The sequence below is a fragment of the Balearica regulorum genome, chromosome 1 (genome assembly GCF_011004875.1).
Source record: "Balearica regulorum gibbericeps isolate bBalReg1 chromosome 1, bBalReg1.pri, whole genome shotgun sequence".
Taxonomy (NCBI): domain Eukaryota; kingdom Metazoa; phylum Chordata; class Aves; order Gruiformes; family Gruidae; genus Balearica; species Balearica regulorum.
Window position 1 is genome coordinate 57,745,927 of NC_046184.1, and position 14,992 is coordinate 57,760,918.

The 14,992-nt window shown below is 51.8% G+C and overlaps 1 protein-coding gene across 2 annotated transcripts; it reads left to right on the forward strand.

The window, feature by feature from the left end:
- The first annotated feature begins 727 nt into the window (after nucleotides 1–727).
- LGALS2 (galectin 2) lies at nucleotides 728–14,091 on the forward strand. 2 transcript variants are annotated; one of them, XM_075752988.1, is made up of 5 exons: nucleotides 728–772; nucleotides 947–1,000; nucleotides 12,236–12,318; nucleotides 12,610–12,769; nucleotides 13,871–14,091. In XM_075752988.1, exons 1-5 carry the CDS (start codon nucleotides 743–745, stop codon nucleotides 14,015–14,017), a joined length of 474 nt encoding a protein of 157 aa, XP_075609103.1. In that variant the 5' UTR covers nucleotides 728–742; the 3' UTR covers nucleotides 14,018–14,091. The 2 variants fall into 2 exon arrangements, with proteins under 2 accessions (XP_075609103.1, XP_010301212.2); XM_010302910.2 differs by lacking the exons at nucleotides 728–772; nucleotides 947–1,000 and adding an exon at nucleotides 11,655–11,782.
- Nucleotides 14,092–14,992: the final 901 nt, after the last annotated feature.

Here is a 14,992-nt window from a genome sequence, read left to right on the forward strand (position 1 = left end):
CACCCACCAGGTTGTCTTCAGCCAGCCAGAGCTGCCCTGTCGCCCTCGCTCTGTCCCAACGTTTGTTTGATTTCTCTGCCTTGTGTGTTTATGCAAACCCTGTGATGTTTTTCAGATGCGCTTGTGTGCGGCAGAGAGAGCTTTTGTGCGCTTCCTGCTGGGTCATCGGCTCTGGCCCGTGACGTGAGGTTCCCTTTCCCCTTTCACATTCCTCTTTGGCAAAGCATTCTGCCGGAGAGCTTTCACTTTCCTGAAGTTCTGTACTGCAGTCTTTTGTTCCCTTTTCTTGTTTTCCTGCTCTGGCTGACTGCAGCAGCCAGTTCCTGGGTTTTTGGCTCAGTTTTACCTCTGCTATTTTCTTTTGGAACCTCTCCTGACATCACCTGTGACCACGCACCTCTTACACAATCCTCTGGATTTGCAGCCCTGCTATTCCCTGAGCTTGGCTAATCTCTTTCCTTTTGCAATACTTCTAAGCACCTTTCCCAGCAGAGGGCTGCAATTAGAGAGGCAAGTAGAGAGTTGCATACTTCTCTACAGGGAGAGCAGGTTTGAGCTCCTTTAATCTAATAGGAAATGTCTCCTTCCCTTTCATATGCAGCACTTTCTTGTGGTATGCAGTCATCCACCAGGATTGCTCCCTTCCATTTCTTTCAGTGTTTCCCTTTTCCCTGTAGGAAGACCTGTTCCCAGTGATCAAAGGCATCCTTCTACAACTACAGGAGCAGAATGAAGAAACAGGATGCTGGATAAGGGATCAGAAAACCTGCTGGTTATATTTCTCAATTAAACATGTCTTGGAGCAAGGCTCGAGGAAATGCATATCTATGCTTGCTGCCTCAGTTTCCCTGGTTGTTAGCATGGGGATAATTGCACTTGCTTCCTTTGGGGAATTGCCTTGACCTCTGTATACTAAATTTCCTTTCTGTGTTGGTTCTGTCATTAGAACAACTGGCTCAGCAAGGCGAGCGAGAGAGAGAAGCAAATACCAGAGTTAGAGGTGAGCTGAGCAGCTTGCTGCTTCCTTGTGTTCGAGCCCTCCTTCCAGACTGGGCAGCTCAAGGAGCGTCTGATCCCTCGACCGAGCGGGCGGCAGTGCCCTCCTGGCCAGTGTAGGGGGAGTTACCCCCTGGGGAAGGCTCAGCTGGATTCACTGTTGCCAATGGCGTCTTCCCTGGAGAGTCCAGGACAGCTGGGGGATGCTCTGACAACATGGGAATGCTCTTACTGCTGAGGAACGTTATTGGCAGCAGGCAAAGATGAAAGAAAACCGACAGGACAGAAGCCCTAGTCATACCCATGGCTTAGGGGCTGATAGATTATGTGTCTGGGTAAGCCAACACCAGAACAAGGAGAGGAAGACCTGCCAGGTTAGAGAGTGCTGCTTAAATTTATCTGTCTGAAGTGAGCATTGAAGGCCCTGAGCCCGCAAGGGGGAGCCTCAATGAAGTCATTTGCCACACCACTCGTGAAATCAGCTCCAGACTGGAACAGATCTGCTACCGATACGGTGCACTCGGGATTCAGGGGTCGAGAGAGGCACTTGAAAAGGTGAACAGATTCACCCGTTCTCGCTCTATCCCTGACTTTCTGTGCTATTGCTGGCAGATGGAAGGGTGTCATTAGAAAGCACAAGGATTGGGAAAAATGGTTTAAGAGCCTGGATTTTGCTGAGATACAGTTTGGTTGTAAAGAACAGCAGGAGGGAGAAGGAGAAAAATCCTATTGCAAAGCCATTTTTCACGGGCATCCAAGCATGATCCAAGCAGAGATTGGTGACATGAAACCAGGCATCCTGGAGCAAATCGGGGAGCCCAGCTGCGGCAAATCCCCAAGCCTGGATGATGAATAAAAATCCCTGCATTGCGGCGACAATGAAGTGTGACTTAGTGAAACGTTTGCTGGGGATGTTTAGCGTAGCAGCAGCCCGGGGAACTCGGACGCAGCCGTGCGCTGCCTCTCTTTTACAACGCAGCCCAGGGAGGAGGCATTCCCGCTGTGGGGTGCCCAGGCACCGAATGCACGTGCTCTCGGCTGTGCAGCTGGCTCAGATTTGGCAGCTGGTGAGCTTGAATAGATGGATTTTGGCCCGGGCTTGAAAATCCCCCATTGCCAGCAATCCTGCTTTGGCTGCAGCTGCCTCGAGTTCCCTAGGAAACTTCAGCGCTGGCTTAGGTCTGGACTGTGAAATGGTAGGAGCAGGCAGTCCGTCGGCTCTCTCCCTCCAGCCTGGCTGCTCGGACTCTGCTGCTTGGCACTGCAGCCAGCTCCAGCCCCACTTTTGGCGGTGATGAGGAGCAGCGGGGCAGAGTGAACCTAGTGCTGGGGCATGGCAGACGTGGGGTTAGGAATAAAAAGAAAACTGTGACCCAGGAGGTGGAGGAGGAGGAGGAGGGAGACGCAGAGTCTGTGTACACAGATTTCCCCAGGGTGGACCTGGCCTTTTGTAGGTTTCTTTCTGGTCCCTCTGGCTTTGTCTGTCTCGGTAAACGCAACAGGAGCAAGGCCAGGCCTGAGCGCTGCCTCAGGGTGATGGCTCATCCCGTGCGGTTGTTAGCACCCTCCCTGGCGTGGTTTTGGGCTGTGCCAGCTAGCAGTGCTGTGGTGCCCAGGCATGGCTGGGGGACAGGGCGGGCTGGGGACTGTTCCCAGCAGAGCCTTGGTGTCGCCAAGTGTTTAACCCTATGGATGGGAGCTGTTCCCTGCTCCTTGCTTTTGGGGCCAAGAGCGAAACAGCTACACCCTGTAAGCCCAGGTCCCTCTGAAGGCAGCCTTTTGAAGTACAGTCCCCTGCAACCTGCATATTTACCCCCTAATTTTCTTTTTCCCTCTCTGAAGATGGGAAATGTCACGCAACAGGTTGTAGGTGAGTGTGTGCACCAGACCGAAACTGGGAAACGCTCTGTCTGCCGGGCATGGTTCAACACGGTGTTGTGACTCAGTGTCCTACACCCCGTGCTACAGTTCACTGGCCGTGTTTGACCCCCTGCTTTGTGGAGTGGGAGAGCTGTTATGAGGAAACATTGCCCAAACGCATGAAGTCATGGGGGTGTGGGCGCCAGCTCCTGGATGCAAGGGATCAGATGGGCCTGGGTGCACAGGCACGCTGAATTTATCCCTCTGGCTCTTCTTCCTTGGGCAGGCAGAACCAGGAGCCCATCATGTTGCCCACAGAGCACATAATTCTGCAAGGGCTTCCCATGCCCACACAACTCTGTCCTGTTTCCCCTACCACCCCAAACTACATCAGTCCCCCAGCCAGGAGAAGAATCAGGTGCACATCTCTGGGTACACTCAAATGACCCCTGCCTTGTCTCTGCATGGAGGGGCTGCGTGTTCCCCTCAGCCCGGCAGCCATTTTGAAGGCAGCGTCCATGTGCTGGGTCTCGCCGCAACCATTTTGCACCTTTGCCACCTCCAATTTGCAGACCAAGTCCCCCTCCTCTGTGCAGGAGGAGGAGATGCTCCCAGCAGAGGCTGCTCCTTTTTCCGCCTCCCTCCTCACACAGAATAGCTTCGCATCTTGAGTAGCTCACCTCCCCGCAGTTGCGCTCTGGCTGAATTTCAGGAGGAGGATGCATGCTGGGAGTTGGTGGGGTTAAAAGCAATGGTCTCACAGTGTGGCTTAAGAGTGGGCTGTGAGACCTCTTTCCTCCAACCGTCCTTGAGCTGCCATGGTGCCAACCGCTTGCTGGTGTCCAGAGCAGGCACTGGGCGCTCTTCAGCTCATCCTGAGCCTGGCCTCTGGGGAGCTGCATCTCTGCTGGAGCTGTTCAGGAAAGATTCCCACCCCTTTCCTAATGAGACTGAGTGAGTAATAGAGATGTTCCTCAGGGACGGTGTTGTAAGGACTGCTACGTGCATGTTTTGGACCAGAGAGCAGGTCTCCACTAGCTTTTCCCTGCTGTTGTGCAGCAGACGTTGATGCGTGTCCCATCTTGACAGAAGAGATAAGCTATCTGCGTGCAGATGGGAACTTGCCTGGCAGTTGCAGCCATCGGTCCTCCTCACATTGTTCTTATCAGATGTCCTGGCTTGGCAAGTCTGTTTGCACGGTGAATGGCAACGTGTTTGGGGCTGTTCAGCCTGGGATATGTCTGGCGTGAGTCGTGTTCAAAGCATTTAGTTTGTAATACCCTTTTCCACTCTCGGGATCAAGCATTCTCCATCCAGGAATCTGACTGCAATTAAAGCTGGGTGTTTGCGTCGCTGCTGGGGGGCTCTCGGCGGAGAGCAGTGTGAAGAAACCTGGGGGCAGCCAGAGAGACACAGCCAGGTTCTGGCCCTGGGTGTGTTGCCAGTGGTGGGGAAAATAAGGACAGCAGGAAGAGGCACAAACTGGAGGGGAGGGAAAGAGAGCCAGAGAGAACAAACAGCCTAGCATGACTGCTGGGAATGCAAAATAAACATCCACTGTGGTCAAGTGAGAGCTTATGTACTACTGGCTACGTGAGATGGGTCAGAAACAGGAGTAGAGGCTCACAGGAGTAGAGGCTCACAGGAGCAGTACAGAGAAGGGACAGGATGCCCATATGGGACTGGTCAGCCAAACAAGGTGTCTTCAAATGCACGGGGTATTCCTTAGTGTCCAGTATAGCGCTGGAAAGGGAGACGAGATGTCCCAGCAGTGCAAAGCAGCTGCTGCCCTGCTCCCTGCGGTACCATGTGGAGATGAAACATCTCTGGGCAGTGCCATGACCCAGCAGGTTCAGGTGCTGGCTTCGAAAGCTCCTTCACCTGGTGGCAACTCTAAGCAAGGCTGTGGCTGTAGCTCCTCACTGGGAAGCATGGAAAAAGTAATTTAGCACTCCTTGTGCCGATGAGAGTAGGGACCTCTTCTGCACTTTGGTTGCCCATGGAGCTCCTGCAGCAGATCAGGCTCAGCTCTTTTCCTTGTGGCTCGCTCTGAAGGTCCATGGGTTCATGTATTTCTGGTGCCCTTCCCTCTGGAAGAGAGGAGGAGAGGAACAGGGAGGGTTGGTTGTGTGGGCCTGGTCTTTTCTTAGGTCTCCTTCGGATGCCTACAGTTCCCTCTTTAGATGCCCATTTCCTGCACTAAGTCAGTCATTTTGGGATTTGGATTCCCTCTTTTTTGGCAGCTTTTCTTTCCCATTTCCATCTGGTTTGGTTTTTACTGTTTCATTTTGCAGGGCCATCAAAGGGAGTTTGTTCAAGCTGATTTTGGAGCAACAGATAGTTTTGACTTGACAACCCCTTCCTCTGCAGACCTCAGCCATAGCCTTAGATCCAGGGTGGGTCGCCCCTTCAGACCCTCTGAAAGCTGATGGGTGGTAGTAAGGTGGCGTGCTGCTTCCTGGTGGGGATGAGGGGTAATTGGCTTTAGTGATGTGAGCATGGGAGAACTTTTTTTTGGAAAATTTTTTTTTTTTTTCTCCCCTTCTTTCCAGCCCATGAGCTGTTAATTCTTGTGGCTTTTCAAAACTTGCTATTTCTCCCTTAGCATTTCATTCTCTTTCTTTTTTTTTTTTTTTTCCAGTGGATGAGCCACCCTTGGCATCATGCCTCGTGTGTGTGACTCAGATGGATTCCGCTTGTCTGAAGGATTCCTGCAAGTCCTCAGAGTTGTCCAACCCGCCTGGGCTCAGCACTGGAGCCCGTGAGAAACACACTCAAAGCGAGTCACGCGGTGCCAGCAGCCTTCTTCTCCCCGTGCGGGATGGACCGCTGCGCACGGGGACTCGGCAGTCACTCTCGCTGCATGCCCTTGCTGTCCCGTGGGGTTGAATCCGCAATGGCTGCTCGGAGCTCAATGGAGGGAGGTCCCCATGGACCTTTTGTGTATGGCGCAACGCTGTGTTTCTTTTTTGCTTATTCGAGTTCCAGCCAGCTGGCCTCACGCTGTCTTTGTTGTGGGAAATGGTCCCCTTGAAGTCAGGGGAGTTGGGCTTGGGGCAGCTCGGAAGTCCCCTGGCTTCCACTGTTGGAAGGCGTCTGTTCATTTTGAATGCCTCTGGTTTTTGGACTTAATTGGACCCATGCAAGGGCTAATGTTTTTCAGAAGCACTGAATGCCTCAGTACCTCCTACTGATAGTAGATGGTGCGGTGAGAGATCAGCATCTCTGATACTTGAGGTGCATTAGCCAAGGGAGCCCAGCTTCCTTTTAGCTTCTAGAACAGGTTTGCAAAGCTGGATTTGTTTGGTGGTATTTTTGTTTTGTTTTGTTTTTTTTTTAAGTCTGTCCATGGGAGCTTTAAAATGAGAATCTAAACAAGAAGAGGGTTTTTTTGATGTGAACTTGGGTATCTGTGCCTTAGTTTCCCCATGTGCAAGATGAGAGGGCTGCCATCTTCCTTACTCAGTGGTAGGATAAAGCTGTTGGAGATCTTAATCATTTGGTGCAAGATACAAGTGGAGCATAAGGCCTCATGAAACTGATCCTTTGTGGAGAGGTCTTTGGAAGATCCTTTTCCCATTAAGCTAATAATATCTCATCCAGCAAGTCTGGGACATCCCAAAAGTCCAGGAGAGGGGGAAGCCATGAGCCTTCTATGCATCTTCTCTTTGCCAGTAGGGAAGCTTTCAACCTAAGCGCATTTATATCTCCAGGTGTGTTTTTGAAAGCCTTTCTCACAACCCACATTTCTGGCATGCCCCCATGAGGGAAAGAATTAGAGAAATGAAGGCTGGAAACAGAATTGGGTGGCATGTAATCAGTCCTCTGACCTCCCTTCCCCACCCTTTGCTGGTTCAGTTCGTTCTCCTGTCTCTTGGGCAAGCTAAGGACCCATAAGATGTGACTCATCTGGCTGCTTGGGTTAATGAAATGGCCCTGATGCCTTATGAGCCAGCTCCCATGCACATGAACTACCTTCCTCCCCTCTCTGTGCACAACTTGTAGCACACAAAAGTTGGCCGCAGACTTCAGAGCTGCCCAAGAGAGATGTCCCCTGCAAAGGTACAAGGACATAACTTGGCCCTGGGGATGGAAACCATCCATCAGAGTGCATTTGAGCTCCCCATGGAGACGGGAGGTGCCAGTCACTGTGGCACCACCGCCTTCCTGATAGGGTAGGGAGAGAGATGGAGTGTGAGGCTACACCCCTCCCCTGTGCTCTTGATCTGCTCCACTGCTTGGTGCAGGTTCCTTCCACTGCTGCCTCTAACCTGAAGAAAGGTGGGTTTTTCCCCACATTTTAGCTCTTCAGCTAGCTTTGTCCTTCCTCCTTATTCCCCACGTCCTAAGGAAGAGAAAATTGCACTCTACAGATGAAGGAGGGTGATGCTGGTGGAGAGCCTACCAGAGGCTGATGGCCTCTAATCCCTTTCCCCCAGGTTCAGAGCACAGATGCTACTTCCATACAAGGGCTCTGGATGATGCACTGTCAGGGAGCTGGGGCATGAGAGGTGGCAAGATATTCACCTCCAGTCCTTTGTTCTTTCCCATTTTAGTTGATCTGAATGCGGAGACTTCAATGCCTTCCCTAGAGGAGCCATCCCACTCTGGTTAACCTCTTAGGCAGGAGGTTAAGTGCTCATGAGCACCAGTTTCCTTGTGCTCATCATTGCCTTGGCTTCTCCTGCATCTCTTGGACAATCCTTTCCTGTACACACCCTCCGGATCCACAGACCTGCTTATCCAGTCTCGTGCTTACCTCAGTGTTTGGCTAAGTACTTTTTGTTCTCTCGGTCCTCCTCCATTATAAAGCTGGCTGGCTTTCAGAGCTTAGAGATCAGTTGGGCGAAGGTAGCAGCACTATTTGCTGAGAGGCAAACCCCAACACTTCTCGACTAAAGAGGAAACTGGTCCCATCAAACCTATCATCTGGGAATTTTTGTGACTGGCAGGAGGAGGACTGAGCAGCTCCATCAGAAGGTGATGGAAGCCTCTTCTTGGTCCTGTCCTGAGCCATGGCCTCTGAAAATCCAGAGCTCAGCTTCTTGAAATCCACCCCACAGCCCTTTAAGTCAGGGAACTTTATAAAGGAGGGAAACCGAGTCAGAAACATGGCTTAATCGCAACTGCCAGGAGGAACCACAACCAGGGCCCAGATGAGGTCAGAGAACACGGTTTAAATCAGGTCACCACTCAATATTTATTGTGTGGAGTTTTTCTTTTTTCTTTACTCCTGCACTGAAATCCTTCCCCAGAGGCTATTCAAGGAAATAAATAGCCAGTGGAAAGGGACAATAGCTTGCTGTGGAGTACAAATTATATGAAGCAGTAGGAAATAATAGCAGAGTGAGCAGCTGCTACTCCGAGAAAGAATGCACGGTTGCTCTCTCCAGCTCCTTTTGCCTTGAGCAGACGCCGATGCCTGGATCACAGCTCAGGCTCCCTGGTGCGTTGAGTGCAAAACAGGACAGGCACCTTTCCCCGCCTGCAGTGTCCTCCTCCGGTGCCACTTATTAGTGCCAAACTGAAACCACAGCCTTGCGTTAGGTGCTAAGGGTATCTCTTGCCTCTTCTCACAGGGCTTGGTTTGAGGCATTCCCGCAGCTGGCATGGCCACCTCACCTTCCCCTTTCTCCCTCTTCCCTTCTGTTGGGAGAGATGGTAGGGACCATTTTGGCATGCTGGTGTGGATTTTGGAGGCTTCCTCCTGCCACAAAAGGCCCTGAGAAACCTCTCACAGCTTGGGCGGTTGAGCTACCTTGGCTGGGAAATGGAAAAGCCTGTGGTTTTCCTCAAGGCTTCACACCTAGCTGGCTTATCTCCTGCCCGAGTAAGAGAAACAAAATAAATACTGCTGCCAGCAATGATGCTGCTGAGGATCTTGGCAGCCTGCTGGGGATGGTGGCATTCAGTCTGTTCTCAACAGCTGTGTGGGTGTCCTGTGGTAGGGGTGGTGGCTCTGGGCTATGGTACATGAGGTACTGCTGTCTGGAGCCACACCGAGTGTCCTGAGATCCTATGGGTGCTCCTGGTGACCTGAGATCTCCCTAGGACTAGCAGGAAGGCTGGGAAGGACTGTTAACCCCAAAACCCACCTTATGGGACCTCTGCAAATGGAGCTGCCACATTTCATGGGGTAAAAACACTCTGCAGAGGACCTGGCCTGCCATCCTTCTGGCTGAAAGCCATCATGGTTGCATTGGTCTTTTCCCTCCTTAAAAGATGATTTTTTCCTCCCTGTTGGAAGCTCGCCTTGCCCTTGGGTTGGGCATGACCCCCACCAGTGGCTGCTTGTCGGGACTCTGCTGTCCCAACGCACCCTCTGGGAATGCAGCAAAGCTTCCTCCGGTGCCAGTGGTGTGAACATGGGCGTCCCACACCAGTACAGGCCAACTTCCCTCTGCCCAGGATGAACATCTATATGGGGCCCTGGAGAGGCACTCCCAGGCAGGTACCCTATTATAGGGTCATCTCTCTGGGAGTGAAGTGTTCCTGGATCACTTGTGCCGGTGGCTGCCAGCTTCCATAACCATTGCTTATATTTTCCTGACTGCACAGACCCTCCACCTCCTTTGCAGATGCCCTTTAGCCAGATTTTCTCTTTCTTCGTGTTTTACATTCCCATCATATCACCATTTCTCCAGGCTTTCTGCTTTGCAATGTCTGCAGGGGAGTATCAACCTGCCCCCTTCACTCTCCTTTCATTATCCCACCAATCACCACCTCCAACTGCACTGGAGAATTTCGGCTCTTCTCAGGTCCCTAAAGTTTCAGCCCCTTCCTATGTGGGGAGCACATACCCCTGCATGAGAGAGGCCATCTGCACAGGGCTGCTGTCTGACCATGCGGAGGCTCAGCTCTGCAGATGAAGGAAGTCGCCAGCACTGGCAGAGTTGCTGCCTGGTTTCCCACTATTGTTCCCAGTGGCAAATAAAAGGGGGGTGAACGCCTCTGCTGAGCATTGTAGGAGCGGGGTTAATGTTATCTTGATAAAATCTCACGGCCCCTCTCTGAGCAGCTCGTGCCTCCTTCCTGCCTGTCTCTCTCCCTGTGTATTCTCACATCCGTGGTACTTGCAGCTCTGCACATAACTCTCTGTGTGGGTAGTTTTCCCCATTGCTCAGACACGTGCTGCTCTCCCTCCTGGGCAGCCTCACACTCTGCCAGTGGGATCTGTGGATAAATCCCAGTGAGAGTGATGTTTCTGTGTGGGAAGCGGGGGAAAGCCTCCTCTATTTTGCTGGCCCAGGACCTGGCTCTTGTCTCTGCTACATTCCTGTGTCACCTTGGCCAGCCACATAGGACAGGATTTTTCTGAGCAAGTTTAGGGTCTGTCTTGGGACGTAATCTCCTGAGCCCTAGAAGTGTTTGTTTCTCACTGCTGGCTTAAAGTGAGTTCAGATGACTAACCCTGATGGTGGCTATGCAAATAGTGTCTCTGTCCCTGCAAAGGGACATGAGTTGCTGGAAAGAGAAACCTCTTGTAGTCAGTGGGATGCTCCGATATTTTGAGAGGGGGGGCTCTAGGCTCTGTGTTCTCCCTGGGATTACTGTAGGGAAGCAGGGTGACATGAAGGTGTGGGTGGGTGGGACACAGCAGCATGGTGGGAAACAGACCCAATGCCAGAAACCACCATCCTTGGCACCTGCTCCTGCTGGCTCTACGCTCAGCCCAGGGAGGTTTCACCAACAGCTTCAGTGACCTCAACAGCAAACAAATTTCCCAAGCCTGCTGGGCTTTATGACCCTCTGCTAATAGGAAATACCTCTGGGGAAGGAGTGCTTATCAGCACTTACCTCTGTTTGCTTCAGGAGGTTTTGAGGAATCATAGAACCATAGAATGGTTTGGGTTGGAAGGGACCTTAAGGATCATCTAGTCCCAACCCCCTTGCCACGGGCAGGGACACCCTCCACTAGACCAGGTTGCCCAAAGCCCCGTCCAGCCTGGTCCTGAACACTTCCAGGGATGGGGCATCCACAACCTCTCTGGGCAACGTGTTCCAGTGCCTCACTACCCTCACAGTGAAGAATTTCTTCCTAATATCTAATCTGAATTTACCCTCCTTCAGCTTAACGCCATTACCCCTTGTCCTTGTAAACAGTCCCTCTCCAGATTTCTTGTAGGCCCCCTTCTGGTACTGGAAGGCTGCTGTAAGGTCTCCTCAGAGCCTTCTCTTCTCCAGGCTGAACAACCCCAACTCTCTCAGCCTATCTTCACAGCAGAGGTGCTCCAGCCCTCTGATCATCTTCGTGGCCCTCCTCTGGACTCACTCCAACAGGTCTATGTCTTTCTTGTACTGGGGGCCCCAGAGCTGGATGCAGAACTGTCATATGGTGTCTCAGGAGAACGGAGTAGAGGGGCAGAATCACCTTCCTCGAGCTGCTGGTCATGCTGGTTTTGATGCAGCCCAGGATATGGATGCAGCCAGGTCATGTTGAGCTTCTTGTCCACCAACACCCCCAGGTCCTTCTCCTCAGGGCTGCTCTCAATCCATTCTCTGCCCAGCCTGTAGTTGTGCTTGGGATTGCCACGACCCATGTGCAGGACCTTGCACTTGGCCTTGTTGGACTTCATGAGATTCACACGGGCCCACCTCTCAAACCTGTCAAAGTCCCTCTGGATCACATCCCTTCCCTCCAGTGTGTTGACTGCACCACACAGCTTGGTGCTTCCTACCGAGAGGCTGGAAATTGGTTAAATTTCCTAAAGTCCCTAACAGGAAGAAGTGTACATAGGGAAGCTATTTCTTTGGATCAAAGTCTCCTGGCTTAATAGCAGTTGGTGGGGCCTTGCAGAGGCAGAGATGTGTTAATGTTTAAGCCACAAGGAAGTCTAAGGATTCAAGGTCCTCTTTGTGAGGTGTTTCTGAGCTAAACTGCTGGTCGCTCCCTGCCTGGTTACTCGACCCTCTGAGGAAGATGTCTGTAAGTGCTGCTGCTCTTGTCATCTGTCACCCAGGATCCCCAGCTCAGCAAGGCTGAGTGAGGGACTGGCAAGCCACAGCCACCTCTGCTCTCACCACTGGCATTTCGTGGGCTGCAGGTGATGCTGCCCACCAAACTCTGTGTTGTGGCCCTCTGCTTTAACCCTCTTTGTACCTCTGCTATCATGCTCTCCTTTTCTTCTGCTGAGGACAAGCCTGTTTTCATCTCCTCTCTCTCTGATGTCTTTTACTGCTTGCTGGCTTCACTCAACCCACTCTTCCCTTGCTGAGTGAGAAGCCCATGCAAGACCTACAGGATGGAGGGGTTTTGGCCATGCTGAGAGCAGTAGATGTTCTGGCTAGGGCACATTCTCCAAGCAGCACCCTCTCACTTGTGGTGGCAGGGGAGAAATGACTGAATGAGCCCCACAGACTATTTTTCTTTCTGCCTTAGGAAAAATTTGAAATCTTCAACCTGGGTATGAAGACAGGGGACACCCTGAAGATCAAGGGCAAGATATCCGATGATGTTGACCGGTAAGTACAAAGAAACCACTTTGACTTACCAGGACTGAAGGTGGGCTGCTGAGGGAGGTGATTTTCCAAAGTCATCAGGGACAAAAAGTGTGAGCATAGCTCAGTGTTAGGGGAGCCCCTACACCACCACTATGCAAACTCCTCTGGTTCCTGAGCAGAATGAGGAAGCAGGAGGCATTAAGCACCTGCAACGCTGACGGAGGAATTGAGTGCAGAGCCATGTGTTGGATCTCAGGTCTTCCAAGACCCTGTCCTGCCTGTGTGACTGACTTTCCTCCTGTTCACCCACAGCTTCAGCATCAATCTTGGCTGCAGCCCCTCGGATCTGGCATTTCACTTCAATCCCCGCTTTGATGACTCTGTCATTGTCTGCAACTCCAGGTGCTCCAACGCCTGGCAGTCAGAGCATCGTGATAACCACTTCTGTTTCTCCAAGGGCTCCGCTACCAAGGTGAGCTGTCTGTGCTGGCATGCAGTTGTGTGTGGGGGTGCGTGGTCGGGGGAGGCCCCTGGTTAGCAGATTCCCATACCCTCATCCTCCCGGTCCCATCCAATGCCTCGTGCTGTCTCCCAACAACCTCTCATCCTTATCCTCTGGGTTTTTGATCCTGATTGCCATTTCCACTCCTCCTTCAAAACCCCAGCGCTTCCTCTGAGAACTTTGCATGAGCCCTGTCTGTCTCAGGCTTTGTAAGTGCTTCCTGCCCCCCATACCTGCCCAGCAGGGGCACCAGGGGCACATATGAAGGTAAAGGGGGTCTCCAAGAAGAGGATCTTGCTGTTCTCTACCTTACTTCTCTCCCTAATTCCCTCCTATGCAAACATAGGCTTTAAGGCAACCCAGAGTTTGGGGCAATGTCCAAAAACCTCTCCCTCAACTCTTCTGTCCTCACTACTTTGGGATCCACACTACCAGTCTGTCCTCTCTCTCTTCCTGCTGGGGATGCTGTCCCACTTGCTGTCTCACCCCATCTGATGTCTCGAGATGTTAACAGGGCTGCATTTAGGAGCAGTCCTGTTCCTGTGGCTGTGGAGAGAAAGCTTTTCCTCAGTCATGGCTGGCTCTTGGGGAAGGGATGGAGAGGTGACAGCTTTGGGGAAGGATGCCTTTAATTTGCAGTTATCAGCGATGCATTCTCATCCTGTCTGTCTGTGCATGTTTATCAGCAAAGCTCCTTTTTTCAGGTCCCAGTGAGTTGCTGAAGGCATTGAGGTGTCAGGTTTATTCCTCCCTGCTCAGAGTGTATCTGAACATATAAGCCATCTATCATATAAGCCATCTGGTGTATAAAGACACACTTGGGTTTAATTGCTCTGAGTTTACAATCTGAGTAGCTGAAACAACCACAGGAGAGATTCTGTCCCCAGGTCATAGTCTAGATACCAGCTCACACCCTTGATACCAACTGCTCATTTCCTGCATAACCCCCAGCACCTTGCTTAAGGCTGTAGGGACCCGGTCTGACCCTCTCATGTAACATCACCTGGATGCTCACCTCCTAATCTCCTAATGTCCCCAATTCCTACCCTTCCTCCCCATCTCTTCTCCCAGATTGTCATTGAAATGCTGGCAGACAAATTCCAAGTGAAACTACCGGATGGGCATGAAGTGGAGTTCCCCAACCGGCACAGCTATGACAAGATCAGCTACATGAGCATCAAGGGAGGCTTCAGAGTCACCTCCTTCAAGCTGGATTGATGGGCACCACTAGCTCTAATAAAACCCCAAGCAGTGGGAGGCTGCTTGCTCCAGCTGCTTTGGCTTCTGTAAGATCTCTGGCGCTGTGGCTCTGTGCGAGACATTGACAAAGCCCAAGGTTTTTCCACCAACAGGAAAGGAGCTCTTGTTGGATGGTAATAGCTCCTAGATAATGCCAGGTGTTCTTCCATGTCAGACCAGGATGTGGGGCTGAACAGATATTAGATAGGGCAAAGCAGGCTGTAGGTGGGGTTCAGGTGGAGGACCCTGTGTGATTGCTCAGGGCATGGTTGTGTAATCTCTTCACAATGCGCCATTTCTTTCTGCACCCGAGTTTTTGGGAAGGAGGAAGGGGAAGAAAAGCATTGACGTGAGCGATGTGGCATTTGATGTGGCAGTCGGTGCCACAAATGCACATAATTAAATACTAGGTTTGGGAACCTCAGGGCATGGGTTTGACGGGTTCCTCTTGGCTGCTCTGGAAGCCAGCAGCCAGGAGGAAGGGGTGCCTTGCCTTCCTGCAGGAGCGGTACCATTTGAAGTAGTGGCACGGGAAGGTAGCACAGGTGTGCCCCTGAGCCAGCATTCCTGCCAGCGATAAGGAGTTGTCTCCTCCAACATTACTCCTTATCTCACCTCACTTATCTGCTGGCACATTCCAGCTGGGTTACCCATTACTCTGACATTTCCACACCGAACCCTACTCAGCGAAAGTGAGGTTTGGGCTGGGTTACGTGGCTCAGCACCTCCCAGTCTGTGTCCCTCACACAGGACTACAGGCAATTAGTGCTGATTATCTGATGCCACTGCTCTAATTAAAAAGTGTCTCACCAGCCTTAAGTGAGAGACCAATGTGTGACAGCAAACATAGGTACACATTAGGCTGGGTGGGAGGACAGCAGAGTAGAAGAGCATCTCATGGAGAGCCTGGTCCACCGTGAGCAGCAAAGTACTGGGCTAGTTAATGCAGGGATC